The sequence below is a fragment of the Cotesia glomerata genome, linkage group LG3 (genome assembly GCF_020080835.1).
Source record: "Cotesia glomerata isolate CgM1 linkage group LG3, MPM_Cglom_v2.3, whole genome shotgun sequence".
Taxonomy (NCBI): domain Eukaryota; kingdom Metazoa; phylum Arthropoda; class Insecta; order Hymenoptera; family Braconidae; genus Cotesia; species Cotesia glomerata.
Window position 1 is genome coordinate 384879 of NC_058160.1, and position 20247 is coordinate 405125.

Here is a 20247-nt window from a genome sequence, read left to right on the forward strand (position 1 = left end):
TTTTTAATTTTTAATTGAATTTTTTTTCTAAAAATTTTTTAATAACATTTTTATTTTATTTTAAAAATTTGACTTTAAAAATTTTTTTTTCAACATTTTGATATACAAATTTTATATTAAAAAATATTTTCAATCTTTAATTCAATTAATTAAAATTTTTCTATTAAAAATTCAATTTAAAACCTTTTAATAAAAATTTCTTACTAAAAAAAAATTTATAAAAAACACTATTGTCAAAAAAATAAAAATTGTTATTAAAATTGTTTTTAAATGTTATTAAAAAATAAAAATTTTTCAATAACATTTTTATTTTATTTTGAAAATTTTACTTCAAAAATTTTAATTAAAATTTTTTTTTCAACATTTTGACGTAAAAATTTTATATTAAAAACTATTTTCAATCTTTAATTAAATTAATTAAAATTTTTCTATTAAAAATTCAATTTAAAACCTTTTAATAAAAATTTTTCACTAAAAAAAAAAATTCATTAAGAACACTATTGTCAATATTCAGACTTAAAAATGATCTATTACCGTAAAAAAGCTCATCGTTTGACCACAGTTTGATTTGATCCCTCGAATTTTATTTATTTATAAGCAAAATAAAATCAGAAATCGTATGTATAGCATTATATTGCATTACAATATTATATAGAGGGTTAACGAGATGCATATAAATCTCGAAAGATTTCCGGCGCCGGCTGGTCGTGCATTTGAAATGGATCCGAATCCTCGAGATCGAACCCGATGGCAGGAGCTCCAGTGCCACTTGCTGGATCTGGTCATCCTACTCGACTCGAGACAGAGAGTCGACTCCGATCTTTGGCCACCCTTGCTACTCGACATATTTAAATCACTGAGGGATAAGGAGTAGCCTTACTAGCCCAAGTCTCGCCGCTTAAAACCACACTTTTATTTTTATTCTCATTTTGTTTCTTGCATCCATCTTTACTTTCATCTTCACTCTTCAATACAATACCACTAGTGTCTCCTTGACGCCGGAGTGTCAATTACGGATAAATTGTCAGCGTAACCGCTCATCATACCGCGACCGCAGCTCCTGAAACAAAATTAATTTTTTTACTTTTCGAAAAGTCATTTTGGTTTTAATTTAAATAAATTATTGTTGAAAAAAAATTAATTATCATTTTTTTTTAAATAAAGAGAAGAAAAAGGTAGTTAAAAATAAGCGAGGGTGTCCAAACATGATATAAAGTAACTCTAGGACATTAATTAACAAGAACACGGTGCGCGATTCGGCCGTTCGCGTTCCCCGATGCGAGCAAAAATAGCCCGGTTTGTTTGTGTCTTATACACACTTGTATTGACGATCTAACTGCACGCGATCTGCCCTGATTAATAGCGCCTTATCGACGATAAAAACCCTCATTGTCCACGACACTTAACAATATATTATCTATTAAACTCTAATTTAATTTTCCCTCATTTTTATCTGCTCTACCTCGTTACATTTTCGCTTTTTCACTCAATTCATAAATAAATAAATAAATAAATAAATAAAGCCTCGATAAATTTTACACAGAGAATAAATAATATCATAAATCCCTGTAAAAAATTTGTAATTACAATTTCAACATTTGCTCAAATTGAATTAAAAAAAAATTTTTTCCCTGAAAATATTAAAAAGAATTTTTGAGTAAATATTTTTTATTAAAAAAAAAGACCACCCACGATAATAAAAACCGGTTAAAAAATTAATATTTATGATTTATTGATTAAAATTATTGAAACTTGTTACTTGTGATTTGTTTTAAAACTTTACACGAGTTCGTATTAAATTTTCGCACCTCAAAAGTCGGTCCAAAGAAAAAAAAACCAGCATTTAAAGATCGAAACTCTGAAACATTGCATTTAAACATTTCTTTTAAAAAAAAATGAAAAGGGAAAAGTGGGATCGAACCTGTGATTAGGGGATTCAGCATCGCAGCATCAGCCCGGGGGTTTTCGGGTTTCCTTTTTTTGCGGCATTACATGTTTTATCTCTATTTAACATACGAGCAGGACTTACGCCCACCAGCTGAAAAAGCAAACCGCGAGTATAGTCAGACGTATATGAATGCGCGTGGGAACGTATCGGATCGTCCATCATACTCTCTCGCTCTTTAATGTAACATACTTTTAGCCGTACAGGTAAAGTACCTTGCTCCGGGCACGGCTCCGTATCATGCTACACATCCACGTACTCATTTCAGTAGAGATATACCTTTTGAGATATCTAATATAACAATTTCATTTCTGATTTTTTAAGTATCTTTTTAATGACAAGCTTACTGCCAATATTTAAATTTTCAGTTATTATTTTAAAAATTTATAATCTTTAAGAAGAAATATTAAAAAATTTTAATTTAAATATTTTTTATCCCCAAAAAAAAATTAATGATCGTAAATTTAAGTAATATTATTCGAAATAAAATATTTTAATTAAAATTATGTACCACAAAAGCACCAACGCAAATATTATGACTGGTCATTTAATTAATTCGACACATTCAATTCGGAGAAATGTGGAATAAAAAATAATTCTGACAGACGTCAAATAATTTTATCTTTTTATTATTATATGATTATTTTATCTTTGATAAATGATTTGAATTGGATCAGACTTGGCAGTTTATTCGACTGAAAAGCCATCAATAAAGATAATCGACCGGTATGAATAAAATAAAATAAAATAATATAAATAAGACGGTAAATTATTTAAAAATTAACAAACGACCGATTGTGAGGGTTAAACGCGGTGTGACGTTGATAAAAAAATCTAAAATGTATAATATAATAATGTTTGAGATAAGCCGGTGTTTGGATTGATGGAATATCCGCTTGCCTTTCACCGCAATATTCCTCGGCATAATAAACTGGTGAAACGTGTAAGAACGTTAAAGTTATGGAGGAATAAAGAATTCGAAGATGCGAGTAGAGAGTTACGTATATCCCCCCACCCTTATATTATTTTTATTTTTATTTTTATTCTTATCTCTGTCTTAGTTTTACCTCCGTCTCATCCTAGTTTATTTTCTTAAACTATCTCTTACTTTGCAATAGCACTATTATTATTATTATTATTATTATTAGTATCCCGATCGCTTAGACGGGGTTTTATGGGACCCATCAGTTACCTTTCAGCGGCGACATAAAAATATATTAAATGTGTATTATTAAAGGTTGTCGGCGGTAAGTAAATAAATGAATTTACTAACGAGTAATAAATATTTATTTTTCCAGTTAATCCTGACATATATTCGATGTTTTATCTATATTATTAACAGAATAAGTAAAATTTTGTGGCCGGTGGATTTATATGATAAAACGGGTTTTTATGGTTGAATTTATATCTTTAAAATCATCAATAATTAAGAAAGTACAATGCAATTTAACAAAAGTCAATATTTAATAAAGACCTTGTATCTTGAGAACTATTGACGTTTTTAAAGATATAAGCTCGTCCTGATGTTACACTCATCAAGACCTTTCATTTAAGTACCCACATCAATTTTTCATATATTTCATATACTTATATATATGTATATATGAAAAATATATGAAAATGCATGTGGGTACTCAAATGAAAGCTCTTGATGAGTGTAACATCAGGATGAGTTTATATCGTTAAAATCATCAATAATTAAGTTAAGAAAGTACAGTGCAATTTAACAAAAGTCAGTATTTAATAAAGACCTTGTATCTTGAGAACTATTGACATTTTTAAAGATATAAGCACATCCCGATGTTACACTCATCAAGACCTTTCATTTGAGTACCCACATCAATTTTTCATATATTTATATATATTATATATGTGTATATATGAAAAATATATCAAAAATGGATGTAGGTACTCAAATGAAAGCTCTTGATGAGTGTAACATCAGGATGAGCTTATATCTTAAAAAATGTTAATACTTGAAAAAGTACAGTGCAATTTAACAAAAGTCATTATTTACTAAAGCAAAATTTTATTTATAGTTTACAAGGTTGCTAGTATTAATTACAGAGGGAGAAATTATTTAAAAAATTCTAACTTTAGGGTTGAAGTTTTTGAATAATTTTTACTGATTAAAAAAAAATTCACCGTGATAATTTTGAAAAATTAAAAAGGTTTTTTTATTAATTTATTTACGAGGCTTGATATGTTTGTGGGTGCAAAAAAAATATTTAAAATTTTTATTTATGCATTAAAGTGAAATGTAAGTAATATTAATAATGCAGGTAAAATTGAAGATTATTTAGTTTTATTTATTATTATGAGGATAATACCTTGAGAGATAATTACAAGATGAAATTTAGTTGAACGAAAATAACATACTCGATAGATCTCGATGGCGTGTGTTTCACGCCATAATTCTGCAGCCCTGACCCTCGACCCTCTTTCGCGGAGCTAACATTGCACCGTGTAATTAGGGGGTCAAGCCAACCAGAGGGAACCGCCTCGTGACTCCGATCTTCCCACAGTTTAAAAACATGCTCTTTGTGAATTACGTTCGCTGTGTGTCTTGTCTGTATGAAGATAAAACTTGTCTGTGCTCTTCATTTTTACGCAGATTAATATTCCCGTTTAATTTTTTTGCAAAATAATAATAATAATAATAAATATTTAATTAATAAATAAAAATTCAAACTCTAGAGAATTATGAAGCCAAGTGTCGGTCTGAGATTTGGCAAAGGAGTTTGTAAATACATAAGACAGCAAGGGTCGGGGCACAGGTAGGGGGTGGAACCAGGGAAGCAGGTGTAGTAGGAGCATGAAAATCATTCGTGCTTGAATACTAAAACGTTTACATTCAATTAACCACGCCTTAATGACACCACATCTCTCTACTCTCTACTCTCTACTCTCTACTCTCTACTCGCTGTGAAGATCCCTCATAACGACGTTATGGATAAGAGCCGTGAGGCTCTGCTGTGCTTTGACGAATGCGTGACTGAGGACGAATAAATTACAGTCAAGTTTACGACGCTGTCTCATTTAATAGTTACTCACAATCCCCCAACCCCCCTGCTGCCTGTCCGGGCTAAATATCTTCACATATTAATACACTGCAGTCTGTAATTTATAATTTGTAGTTCACCGGAGTAAAAGCTTCTTTATCAATGACCTGATAACCATATCATGTGTTTGTTACAAAATATGCTATTTAAGTAATTATATGTTTTTTAAAACATTAATTTATATTATTAAAAAAATAATCAAACTTTTGTGACCAGTGTATTTATATGATAAAATGAGTTTTTATGATTAAATTTGATATCGTTGGAAAAGTCGAGACTTGAAGTTGTGTCTTTTTAAGGTTTCATATCATTCGCACAAATAGCCAATTTATGATGATAAATATTTAGGCTGCGTTCAAAAATTCTCGATCTCTAGATACATAATTAAGAAATGACCTTGTATCTCGTGAACTATTGAAATTTTCAAAGATATAAGCTCATCCCGATGTTACACTCATCAAGACCTTTCATTTGAGTACCCACATCAATTTTTCATATATTTATATTTATTATATATATATGTATATATGAAAAATATATGAAAATGCATGTGGGTACTCAAATGAAAGCTTTTGATAAATGTAACATCGGGATGAGCTTATATCTTTAAAATTGTCAATATTTAAGAACTGACATTGCTATCTTGTCAACTAATGATAATTGTAAAGATACAAGCTCACCCGACTATTACACTCATCGAGACCTTTCATTTGAGTACCCACATCAATTTTTCATATATTTAATATATTTATGTATATTATATATATATGTATGTATGAAAAATATATGAAAATGCATGTGGGTACTCAAATGAAAGATCTTGATGAGTCTAACATCGGGATGAGCTTATATCTTTAGAAACGTCAATATTTAAAAAAGTACAGTGCATTTCAACAAAAGTCATTATTTAATAAAGCAAAATTTTATTTATTTGTAGTTCACATGTCACGGCAGTCACATAGTACTAGTTTTACTTATAAATTTTTATTTTAAATCATATATTGCTTATTTTTAAAAATTTTTAAATTGTAAGAGACTCAAAAAAGTCTTGTTATTTCTTTTATATAAATTAATCAAAGGCAAAAAATTTTATCTAACAAAAAAAAATTGTTTATGGAAAAGCGAAAAAAATGGCCCGATAACATTTAAGGATTTGTAAAAGATAGAGTATAAACCTGGTAACTAGCTAATCGGGCAACTACCCGATACCATACATAGAAATGTTAAATTTAAATATTTTTTATCCCATGTAAGGAGTAAACCGAGTGGATGGAATTTGTCGTCAAGGCAGATATAACATATACCTATATATGTCGCCACCCACTTCCACTTAGGGGCTGAATCACGGATCTCGAGCAGAGGATGTGAGGATGTGAGGTTAAGATAGGTTGTTCCATACCTAACCAATATACAGGGTACACAGTAACAGCACCCGAGTCGCGGATAGAGGACAGAGGATAGAAGATAAAATGGAGTGCAGTCGAGCGTACATATGTATAGAGCACCGAGTATGTAATACAGTGGTTGTGGTTCGAGTGTATAGTAGTACTACCGAGTAAAGAGAAGCTCCTCTCAAGGCGGGGTGCATATATGTATAAATATATACGCTGAGTTGAGGATAGAGGAGCACCCAGCCTCTCCTTACCTGCTAATCTCTCATCTTGGATCTTCTCTTCTCTTCTCTTCGCCTTACTAAGCTGTGTACCGATCTACGATCTACGGTCTACGAATAGGAGCTAGATTTGCATTCATGCTTCGCTCGGCCACCATGCCAAACGTTACAAATATACTGGTGTGTCGGTTGATATATCTACATAACACATAAGCGTTATATATTTATAAATAACCTATTTTGTTTGGAAAATTTTATTAATTAGATAAATAAATTATTAATAATTTAATAAAAAATACTAGCAACCTTGCAGTCACTATGTGACTGCCGTGACTTGTCAACTATAAATAAATAAAATTTTGCTTTATTAAATAATGACTTTTGTTAATTTGCACTGTACTTTCTTAACTATTGATGTTTTTAAAAATATAAGCTCATCACGATGTTATAGTCATCAAGAGCTTTCGTTTGAGTACCCACATACATTTTTATATATTTTTCATATATACATATATAAGGTAAAAGCCCCAATAGATGATCATGTACCAGTATATGATCACTCCATGTATTTGTATACCTATATTTGTGAATATAGATATACAAATACATAGAGTGATCATCTATTGGGGCTTTTACCTTGTATAAATATATGAAATATATGAAAAAATGATGTGGATACTCAAATGAAAGGTCTTGATTAGTATAATGTCGGAGTGAGCTTATATCTTTAAAAATGTCATTATTTCACAAGATATTTGTTAAATTGCAATGTACTTTCTTAAATATTGACGTTTTTAAAAATATAAGCTCATCACGATGTTATACTCATCAAGAGCTTTCGTTTGAGTACCCACATGCATTTTTATATATTTTTCATATATACATATATATATATAAATATATGAAATATATGAAAAAATGATGTGGGTACTCAAATGAAAGGTCTTGAGTAGTATAATGTCGGGGTGAGCTTATATCTTTAAAAATGTCAATAGTTCACGAGATAAAAGGTCATTTCTTAATTATGTATCTGATAGAGATAAAACATTTTCGAATGCAGTCTAAATACTTATTCTCTTAATAATATTAATAATATAGATTACGAGAATTTTTTTCCACTACAATACCGACAAAATCCATTACTATTCTTGAATTCCTCTTTAACATAGAGAGCAATAGAAAGATACAAGTAATGTGTATAAATAAAAAGTAAAGTAATAAAGCAAAAATAGTTTGGTAACAGTACCGTTGGAAGCAGATCGATTGAGCGATTAATCAAAGCGAGGGTCGCGCTCAATTAGCCGGCAACGAACACCTTCGACGAGCGTACCTCCAATTAATTTATTGCACTCGCATTGCACTTGGATTTTTCATCTGCCTCTAATACCTCTGGCTCTGGGTTTCTATTTTCTTAAATTTATCATTATCATCATTATTAACAAATAAAAGTTTTATTAAACGAGAGGGAGAGCGTGGATGCGCTAGCGAACAATAATTAGTATTTTATTCAGTATTCACTGCTCACTTGGTAAATACATAAATAAGGGGATGGTCGGTGAGCGAGCTAGCACATATAACATACAACATACAACAAGAACACCGAGCTGGGAATATCCGAACACTTTTCTTCTTGACGATTATACTTACTCCGTGCTTCGCCTAATGATTATTATTATCCATTTGTCTCTCTTAATTGTGTTTAATATAACGAAACATCGGCACTTAATGGGGATAGCTTAATCAGTCCACGATGAATTTCATTCTATTATTATTATTATTATTATTATTATTATTATTTTATTTTAGTTTGTATTTTGTTTTGTTTAAGCGAGAAAACTCAAGGCTGAAATAATTAAATTAATGATATTTCATGTACAATGATTTGTTTTGTTGTGCAAATGTGTGATACATATTTCATCATTTGGACACATAAACACACGACTTATGCAGCATACATGTAACCATATCCTATTACTGACTCGCATCTCGTTTCAACTGTATTACAATACAATAGCGCAACTTTCAACTTGCCTTTACTTTGTACGCTAACCTTGTCTTTATATAAATTTTATATTAAAAATAATAATAATAAATTCAGGCATGCAATTTTTAAAAATTATTAATAATAAATAAAATAAAATTTTCCAGAAAACAAGAAATTTAAAGTTTAAAAAAAATGTAAATAAAAAAAATCTACATCTATATTATGAAGATCTCTAGATACATAATTCAGAAATGACCTTGTATCTCGTGAACTATTGACATTTTTAAAGATATAAGCTCATCCCGATGTTACACTCATCAAGACCTTTCATTTGAGTACCCACATCAACTTTTCATATATTTATATATATATTATATATATATGTATATATGAAAAATATATGAAAATGCATGTGGGTACTTAAATGGAAGCTTTGATGAGTGTAACATCGGGATGAGCTTATATCTTTAAAACGTCAATAGTTAAGAAAGTACAGTACAATTTAATATAATTGAGAAATGACCATGTATCTTGTCAACTTTTGACATTTTTAAAGATATAAGCTCATCCCGATGTTACACTCATCAAGACCTTTCATTTGAGTACCCACATCAACTTTTCATATATTTATATATATATTATATATATATGTATATATGAAAAATATATGAAAATGCATGTGGGTACTCAAATGAAAGCTCTTGATAAGTGTAACATCGAGATGAGCTTATATTTTTAAAATATATATATATATGAAAAATATATAAAAAATGCATGTGGGTAAATAAAATTTTCCAGAAAACAGGAAATTCAACGTTTAAAAAAAATGTAAAAAAAAAATTTACATAAGCATAATTATCCTGAACATAAGCATCCCAATAAATAAAAATACGGAAACACTCAGTTGTCTAGGACTTACTCGTAATAATAATTCCAGGAAGAAAATGAGTATATAAAGTATATAAAATCCTTAAAAAGAAAAAATAAATACCGCATAAAAATAAAAATAAAAAGTTAGCCGGACAGCGACACGCTCAAAAACAATAAAAAAAATTTATTAACACTCGGTATTGTATATAGTTATATCTAAATAGCCGTATTATTTAGTAAATTAGCATCGGGAGACAATTAAACGATTTGATAGTGGAATTTAATTAGAGAATTATACATTTAATCGACGTCTTATATCAATAAGTTGTGTCTCGCTCACTCTTATTCTTTCTTTATCTCCCTTCTGTTTACTATACTTATATATATATATGGTTCTGGTCGTATCGTATAGTGTAGAGTGTACTATAGAGGTCGAGTAAATATTCATTAGCGCTTCTTCCTTTTCGCCACCATCGCCATCCCCTTATCCTCTGCGCCTTTTGCTCGTCTAATTTGCATATCACAATCAACGTCATATCATTTGCAGTTCCTCCAAGACTCCTTTACTCCTTTCTCGTTTGGGTCAAATAGCTATATACCTATCCTTCAGCTAACCAGCTACTGTGCGATATCTTAAATGATACCCAATATAGATTCTTTTATATTTTATCCTCTACTCTACAATTACTTTCTAGCAAAACTTCAACCGTACTTCATTTTTCCAGAATAAATATTAAAATTACTAATATTAGTACGTTTAATTTTAATTATGGATATCCTTGTTGTCAATTTAATAAATTACTTTTTGTTTTTTGTCAAGGTGTTGATTCTTGACAAAAAATTAATAGCGCAATTTATTAATTTTTTTTAATACTATTTTTTTGCTGGATCACTCAATAAATTAGGAAGTAATTAAATGAAAATTAAGTTAGCCGGAATCTAAAAATTTTTAGGATTTTTTTTATTGAAAAAATTGTTACAGAAAAAATTTTTTTTTAATTTTCATTCGTAAAAAACTTGAAAAATTATAAGTGCAATTTTTTAGTTCTAATTTAATAAATGAAAAAAAAATAAAAATGTCAGCTGACTTTAGTATTATAGTAATTAAAGGGTTAAAAAAAATAAAAATAAGCTTTCAGGTGTTGGCATTAAAATTATTTTGTTTTAGAAATTAAAAGCGCGTGGGTTGTACATCAATAATTTTTTGATAATTTAAAAAATTATTTATTAAATTCTCTTAAATAAATTCGCATACTAATTTTCGGCTACTGTGATTTAAACGAGAGTCTAAATTATTCCAAAAGATAAGAATCTCCGATTTCATTAAAGAGTTTGCATTAATTACCGTAATTAATTAATCTAAGAGATGTTAATTATTACAAGCGATATAACATAAAAATTAATGGACATTTATCGGGTTCGGATGGTCGAATGCTAATTAATTAAATAAAAAAAATATTTTGTGAATTATTATAAATTTTTGATAGAAAATCGACACCTTTAATAAACGACTTGGGTAACAATTGAAAGGAAGAATTTGTCCCGTAACAAAAGCAAAAGGAGTAGAATAGCAAAGTCAAAGTCAGTCACCCCCGTCTTGGGTAATTTATACACATCGACAACAAGGATATCCATAAAAATAAATCGCACATCTTGAGTACAAGCCTCACGAGCCGAGTCTCAAAACATTTATCTGTCTCGCTCGTCACGTTATCACATCAAGTCTCAAGTTCCTTTGCCAATGCCACAGCCACAACTTCCTACTATATATAACTATATAACTATATATATATCTACCGTCAATCCTTTAATCCTCGCTATATACCCACAATTGTCTTTCTTTCTGTCTCCCGTTCGCGGAATGCCAAGAGATTACATCTTTCTCAGAATCTTTGTTCAAAAACTATTCAAACCTCCCCCTCATTCTTTACACACATCCCGCCCCCGCTTAGATCAATCATTTTTTAAATTTATTCATTTTTTTTTTAATTTATTGTCATGAGAAAAAATAATAATAATTTCCTTAAAATATTAAAAAAAAATTTATTATTATCTATACAATTATTTTTATTATTATATAAATATTTAGACTGTATTCGAAAATTCTTTATCTCTAGATACATAATTAAGAAATGACCTTGTATCTTGTGAACTATTGACATTTTTAAAGATATAAGCTCATCCCGATGTTACTCTCATCAAGACCTTTCATTTGAGTACCCACATCAATTTTTCATATATTTTATATATTTATATATATGAATATATGAAAAATATATCAAAAATGCATGTGGGTACTCAAATGAAAGCTCTTGATGAGTGTAACCTCAGGATGAGCTTATATCTTTAAAAATGTCAATAGTTAAAAAAGTACAGTGCAATTTAACGTAATTAAGAAATGACTTTGTATCTTGAGAACTATTGACACTTTTAAGAGTATAAGCTCACCCTGACATTATACTCATCGAGACCTTTCATTTGAGTATCCACATCAATTTTTCATATATTTATATATATTATATATATGTATATATGAAAAATATATCAAAAATGCATGTGGGTACTCAAATGAAAGCTCTTGATGAGTGAAACATCGAGATGAGCTTATATCTTTAAAAACATCAATATTTAAGAAAGTACAGTGCAATTTAAAAAATTCATTATTATTAAAAAATAATTTTAACATGGATAAAAAAGAATTAAAAATTGATATAAAATAATAATAATAATAATAATAAAGCATTGAAATTCATCTTGGGCAACGATTGATTAAAAAAAAAAAAAAAAATAACGAATAGAAAGGAAAAATTACATAACGCTCGAGAAAACTTATCGTTTGATGAACTTTTTGTGGTCTTATTCACCACGAGACCTTCTTAATTTACTTGAACTGTACTAAGTATACTAAGAAATAAAAAAGGAAAACTTTTGTTGAGGGAACAAAAACAAAAATGTTAACACTTACTCATGAGCAGGAAAATAAGCTCCTATTCAGTACAGGAAAATTAAGCTTCGCAAGTAAGAAACAAAACTAAAGACCCTTAGGCCTGGTGTTGTTGTATCCTCTCACATAAAACAAACACGAACCATTGATCACTTGCGAAACTTTTCAAACCTGCCGCGTATCAAATTCACCTCACGTTACTCCTCTTCTCTAGATAGTCCATATATATAGATATATATTGGTATTTTTATATTTTTTTCAGCAACCACAAAACACTGCAACAAAAAGCAGAAACAATAAAATAATAAAAATAAAATACCGTGTTCGCACATAAAGCTAAAGCGTTTTACCCAAAAACATTTATCGGTACAATTTTTTTCACTTTGTATTATTTTATTATAAAAAAATTTCTGTATTTTTTAAGGATAAAATTAAATACTAAAAATAATAATTATTACATAAAGTGTGGGTGGTGTATTGAGAACAATTTGGGAGCACCACAACTGATGTAATTTTAGTTATAACTCGGGCAAGTTGATAATCCGTGTGAGGTACAACACTTTTCACTTGTAATCACGATAAAAATAATTTCCAAAAAAATGGGGTGAGTGTTTGGAGGTATCGGTAATATTAAAGGCGATCAGGAGATGAGATGAGTTAATGTTTCCGGTGGAACTCTGGCGGCCTTCTTGGCCTTAGCACGAGTGAAGGCCGATTCAAATACTATCGGTGGAGGAGCTTCAAATGCAAGAGAAGGGGATTACTGACTGTTTTACTTGATGCATACGAGGAGAGCTGTACCACAGCTCGACCCCCAAAGAAGATTTTTTTTTATATGTTCACTCCAAGTCGGGATTTAATATTTATTTTTTCAGTCAGAAATTAAATCGATTTAATTTTGGTCAATTATGATTGGGAAAATTTGTTTAAAAACAAATGTGTAATAAAATTTAAACAAAGTATTTTAAAAAAATTTATTAATTTAATTTTTTAATTAAAAAATAATTTTTATTTTATTAAAATTATTTAAAAATAAGAAAATTACACACATTGTAAACACTAGATATATTTTATATATTTATATATATTATATATATGAATATATGAAAAATATATCAAAATGCATGTGGGTACTTAAATGAAAGCTCTTTATGAGTATAACATCGGGATGAGCTTATATTTTTAAAAACGTCAATAGTTAAGAAAATACAGTGCAATTTAATATAATTAAGAAAGGACCTTGTATCTTGTGAACTATTGACATTTTTAAATGTATAAGCTCATCTCGATGTTACACTCATCAAGACCTTTCATTTGAGTACCCACATCAATTTTTCATATATTTTATATATTTATATATATATTATATATAGGTATATATGAAAAATATATCAAAAATTCATGTGGGTACTCGAATGAAAGCTCTTGATGAATAGAACATCGGGATGAGCTTATATCTTTAAAATATATATTATATATATGTATATATACATGAAAAATATATAAAAATGCATGTGGGTACTCAAATGAAAGCTCTTAATGAGTGTAACATCAGGATGAGCTTATATTTTTAAAAATGTCAATATTTAAGAAAGTACAGTGCAACTCGACAAAATTCATTATTTAATAAAGCAAAATTTTAATTATTTATTGTTCACAAGTCGGCAGTCACATAGTGACTGCAAGGTTGCTAGTAATAATTAAAAATATAAAAATTTATTAAGCTAAATTTTGACAGTCAATAAATATTATTATACCAAAAATAATTTTTTTAACTAAAAAATATTGTAATAAAAAATAAATTACCAGTACAAAGAAAATGTCTTGTAAAAATAAAAACATTGATGTCTAATAAAAGAAAGAGCGCTACCGTATCAAAGAATAAAATTAAAATTTACTTAGCAATAATAAATAAAGAGTCTGTCGGCTTTGTCAGCTCTAAAGCATACAAAGTCACTGGCTGTCTAATAAAACCCGTAAATAAAACTAAAAGGAGGTATTTGAGAAAATAGGTTTGAAGGCAAACGAGACATCAGAGATAAGAGAGCTCTCGACTGACGGAATTGACACTAAGCCGGAGTTTCTTTCTTTCTCTCACATAATTCCCCGCTCAGTTAATTTCCATTACACTTGTACTGTTTTAATTATATTTAATTAAGACCGAAAAGTCAATAGAGCTCTCGTGAGTTGTTCGTCGCTCAGTTCTGCTCGTACGAACTCTTTTCCCTTTTCCCTTTTACTATCGCTACCTCTCAGCCAGATATTTGCCGCAGATACAGACGGTACAGCTGAATATTATCCTACCTATTCAATTAATATACGATGTTGATTAAATTGACAACAAGTAACAAGTATACAAGTTCATTTGTAGGGAGATCAAAGGTTGTGCTCATGTGTGCAGACAACCAAGAAAGATCTCGCTTACAAATCCTAGTATGCCTTTACTCGCGAAACTTAACTTCACTCATCTCCAACCAATTATTTCCAACTGATGATATTTTACATTAATTATCTTATACATTAATTATCTCTGATGCTCCAAATTACCGCAATCATAGTACCAGTTTGATAAATTAGATACTATTATCATTAATTACTCATTAGCAATCTTGCAGTCATTATGTGATTGCCGTGACTTGTGAACTATAAAATAAATAAAATTTTGCTTCATTAAATAATGAAGTTTTGTTAAATTGAACTGTATTTTCTGAATTATTGACGTTTTTAAAGATATAAGCTTATCCCGATGTTACACTCATCAAGAGCTTTCATTTGAGTACCCACATGTATTTTTGATATATTTTTCATATATACATATATATAATATATATTTTAAAGATATAAGCTCATCCCGATGTTACACTCATCAAGAGCTTTCATTTGAGTACTTACATGCTTTTTTGATATATTTTTCATATATACATATATATAATATATATAAATATATGAAATGTATGAAAAATTGATGTGGGTACTCAAATGAAAGGTCTCGATGAGTATAACATCAGGATGAACTTATATCTTTAAAAATGTCAATAGTTCTCAAGATACAAGGTCATTTCTTAATTATCTATCTAGAGATAGAGAATTTTCGAATGCAGCCTAAATACTTATCATACAAATACACTGGTCACAAAATTTTGCTTATTCTCTTAATAATATAGATATAGATAGTTTAGGGACTTTTGCAATAAATTTTGAGAATAATAATGGTAATTTAAAATCAATTACCAATAATTTAATAAAAACAACCTGACGGAACAAATTTATAGAACTAAAAAACTTTAAAAAAAACTCCTTCAAAATTTTAAATATTTTTATGTAGACATTTTAAAAAATTAATTAATAATAATTAAAATATTAAATTAATAAATTTTTAATAAAACATATTTCAATATTATTAATAAAATTATATTGAAATAAATTACTTTCGGAAATTAAATCATAGAATCAATTGCAAAATAATAAAATCCAACGTAATTAATGAATAATAAAATTAATATAGAACATTTAAAAGTAAACTATAGAGTGAAATAAATTAAATTATTCTATAAATATACTGTTAATATGCACGCATATTTAATGTAAAATATAATTAATGTATCCATTATCCGTCAAAGGGTGAACGTCAATATCTATAAACATGCTTCATATTTGTAGTCGTTTGGTAACGATATTAATAAGTAGATTAACCAGAATTCACTTGAACGTTCATGTAATATAATTGCGATTAAATATATCACATGTTCACGTTAACTCGTTATATCTATGTAAATATAAATATATATATATATATATTTATTAGGGCTTTGATCTCGGCGGCAAAGTTACTAATTTAAATTCCAAATAAATAAATTAGAACGATAAAAAAATTGTTTTAATGTTTATTCGATTTAATTATATTTTTAAAATTGCTAATTGAACCCCAAATAATTACCGTGGCACAACAAAGCCGGGTTTTATGTATCTGTCGTTGGAAATTTATCGGCCACTTTATTTTATCGCGTGAATAACTTTTATATCAATACTAGATAATTATTATTATTATATAAATAATTATATATTTATTTACTTTTTCTCCGGGTCAAAGTTTGTTTGTGATTTTTTTTAGGTCATTAAGTTGCAAAAATTACAATTAAAATTACATACTCTTTCCAAGGTTGGAAAAATTTTATTAAATTAATTAAATAATATAAAAGGTTTGTAATATTTTTATTATTCTTTAGGTTAATATTTACTTTAATTAATTGTTTATATTTGTTTAAATTATTAATGGATGCAGATGGTAAGTTAATTAAATTTTTTTTCTATTTAAAAATAATTAAATTCATTAAAAAATTAATTCCAATAATTTTTTTTTTAAATGGATTTATTAATTAATTTAATTTAATTTTTTTTTAGGAAAATATGCTATTAAAAGTTTACTCCTTGATGGTATTAATGTTAGACTTATTAACACTACTATTCGGAATAATAATATCGATAATTGTCGCATTTTACCGCACACTAAGACCACCGGCAATGAAAAGCCTCTGCGGAGAAGTGGCTATGGTAATTAAAATTTTTACCATCATAAATAACGTTAATTAATTAAAATGGTAATATTGTCGCGTAAAAATCAATTTAATAGATTTAAATCACAGTGATTGAGAATTATTTATTGATATTAAGCCTTGATATGAGTTAAGAGGTAAATGTACTGCATACAGTACGATAAATAATAATTTATTAATTGGTAGTTGATATAAAGAAAAAAATTCCGACTCGTAATGTCATCCAATGGTGGATTACGATTTAGATTTAGATTAAAGTAAAAATCTAAATTTAATTAAGAGTTATTGTTTTTCCCCGAGAGGGCAATTATTAAAAATTGATTGATGCTAATTGCAGGTAATAGGAGCCGGCCGCGGCGTTGGACGCGAAATAGCGTTTCAATTATGTCTGCTGGGTGTTAAAGTTGCTTGTATTGATAAAAATGATAAAATGTGCAAAGCTACTGTCCAACAGGCTTCACGTGATTCTGCTGTTATTAAGCCCTATATTTGTGATATTACTGATAAGGAACAAGTATGTTATTTTTTATTTATTCTATTTTATTATTATTATTTTAACACATTAATTTTATTAATCAAAATTTAATTACCCGAGAAAAAATGTTTCTATATAATCATATATGATTATATATGAAATTGTATATGAGGTTATATATAATCATATATAATTATATATGACTATAAATGGAGCAATATACAACCATGCAGGATTATATATAGTTCCATATACAATTATATATGAGTATATAAAATTATATATGACTATATATAGAGCAATATACAGCCAAGCAAGATGATATATAGTTATATATAATTATACATGATTATATATGGAATTGTACATGGGGTCATATATAATTATATATAACTATATATGGTGCAATATACAGCCATGCAAGATTGTTTATAGTCCCATATATAATTATATATAAGTATATATAATTATATATGCTTATATATAATTAACATACATAAAAATTTTTTCTTTGAAAAAAAAATTTTTTTTGGTAATCACAAAAAGTGTAAAATGATGTTTATAATTACGTTTAAATAATTCTGAAATACAAAATTTGTCACATTTCCTATGAGATGTTTTGGTCTGCTCTGCTACTATTATACCTAATAGTAAAATAATTATTTATTTTATTATTTAAATAAGTGTTAGATTATTACTATCCAAATATATTATAAAATCAATTTTTATATTCCATTTATGATAAACTCATATGATACACTATGTAGATCATAGAATCATTATTATCTAAGACAGCAGCACAGCAGACAGAAACTTCAAGACACACGGAGATTACCAAAGTTAAGCAGCATCGAGCAGGGTTAATAGTTGGATGGGTGACCGCTGGTGTTATAGTCATGAAATTATATCTAGATATATTTTTTTGCATTTTAATTGGTTACACAGAATTGCGTAGGACCATATTAAATACTCTATCCATAAAATTAACCCAATAATTAATTAGATGTAATAAATATATAATTAAATATTGTTATATATAATTATATATAGTTATATATAATTAGATATGATTATATTTGGCCATTTTTCATATATAATCATATATAACCAATTTATATATAAATATATATAATTATATATAAATATTTTTTCTCGGGTTATTAAAACATGTTGATTTTTTTGTATAAATAATAATAATTATATTATCTTTTGTTAAATTGTGCTGTACTTTCTTAACTATTGACATTTATAAAAATATAAGCTCATCTTGATATTACACTCATCAAGAGCTTTCATTTGAGTACCCACATGCATTTTTGATATATTTTTTATATATACATATATATAATATATATAAATATATAAAATATATGAAAAATTGATATGGGTACTCAAATGAAAGGTCTTGATGAGTGTAACATCAGGATGAGCTTATATCTTCAAAAATGTCAATAGTTCACGAGATGCAAGGTCATTTCTTAATTATTGATATTTTTAAAGATATAAGCTCATCCCGATGTTACACTCATCAAGAGCTTTCATTTGAGTACCCACATGCATATTTTGATATATTTTTCATTTATACATATAACATATATATAATATATATAAATATATGAAAAATTGATGTGGATACTCAAATGAAAGGTCTCGATGAGTATAACATCAGGATGAGCTTATATCTTTAAAAATGTCAATAGTTGACGAGATACAAACTCAATTCTTAATTATGCAGCTAAAGCTAGATCATTTTCGAATACAATTGATTAATTTTAGGTAGCAAATACTGTAGAATTAATTCGTAAAGATTTAGGAGAAGTAACAATCCTATTACACTGCTGTGGAGTACCAAGCTCGCGTTCTTTAATTCAAAAGCCACCAGATATTAAAGAAGCTATTGATGTTGCCGTACTAAGTCATTTTTGGGTAAATTATCAATCATCTTTTCATTAATAAAATAATTTAAAATAATCAAAAAATTATTCAAGGATCTAAATAATTATAATTAAATTAATTAAAAGCTTCTAGAGTCAATACTACCCGGAATGCAGCGCTTGGGCAAAGGCCACATAGTCGCGCTGTCTTCAGTAGCCGGATTTTCAGGAGCAGCGAGCCGCAGTGCTCGTGTTCCTTTTTCAACAGCCCAATTCGCGATCCAGGGATTCACAGAGTCCCTCCAAGCCGAGCTGAGACAGTCCAACAGCAACATTATAATCACTCTTGTCCACATTTACCCTTTTATCATCGACAGCGAAACCGCTAATGACATTCGTCTGAGAATACCAAGTTACTTTGGTACAATGCCGGCATCTGAAGCCGCCAGGAAAATCCTAGAAGGTGTCAGAAGAAACTATGCCGAGTTCAGTATTCCTGGTTATTTACTGTACCTCGGGCATGTTCTCAGGTACCAATAATTTAATAAATAATAATGAATAATTAAATAAATTCCTGTAAAGTTTATCAAACATTATTAATAATAATTAAATTAATTAATTAATTTTCTGTTATAGAATCCTTCCAAAAAAGGCATCGTTCATGTTACGAGATTTATTGGACACAGGAGTTGATTTTGGATGAAATTTATTTATTATTTCCATCATTTGTAATAATAATATTTTTCTTAAATAACTTATACATAAATAATTAATACTTGTGTTTTACAAGACTGATTAATTATTAATAAAAATATTTTCGTAGAACTATTAATAAGTAAGACAATTTTATGTACAATTAACTTAAACCTTAATTATTTAATTAATAATTTTACTTAGTGTCTTTGATATAATAATAATTATTTAAATC

General features: G+C 28.1%; 1 protein-coding gene and 1 long non-coding RNA gene across 3 annotated transcripts; one reads left to right on the forward strand and one right to left on the reverse strand.

Annotated features, from left to right (window-relative positions):
* Positions 1–501: 501 nt before the first annotated feature.
* LOC123262264 lies at positions 502–13161 on the reverse strand. The gene is made up of 3 exons (XR_006508897.1): positions 12876–13161; positions 12439–12692; positions 502–1060 (listed from the first exon to the last, which is right to left on the reverse strand). It is a non-coding gene; the product is annotated as an uncharacterized LOC123262264 (long non-coding RNA).
* A 3396-nt stretch (positions 13162–16557) lies between these two features.
* LOC123260495 (17-beta-hydroxysteroid dehydrogenase 13-like) lies at positions 16558–20166 on the forward strand. 2 transcript variants are annotated; one of them, XM_044721618.1, is made up of 6 exons: positions 16558–16616; positions 16819–16968; positions 17308–17484; positions 19222–19371; positions 19467–19849; positions 19956–20166. In XM_044721618.1, the coding sequence occupies exons 2-6, from the start codon at positions 16825–16827 to the stop codon at positions 20020–20022; spliced, it is 921 nt and encodes a 306-aa protein (XP_044577553.1). In that variant the 5' UTR covers positions 16558–16616; positions 16819–16824; the 3' UTR covers positions 20023–20166. The 2 variants fall into 2 exon arrangements, with proteins under 2 accessions (XP_044577553.1, XP_044577552.1); XM_044721617.1 differs by lacking the exon at positions 16558–16616 and adding an exon at positions 16674–16702.
* Positions 20167–20247: the final 81 nt, after the last annotated feature.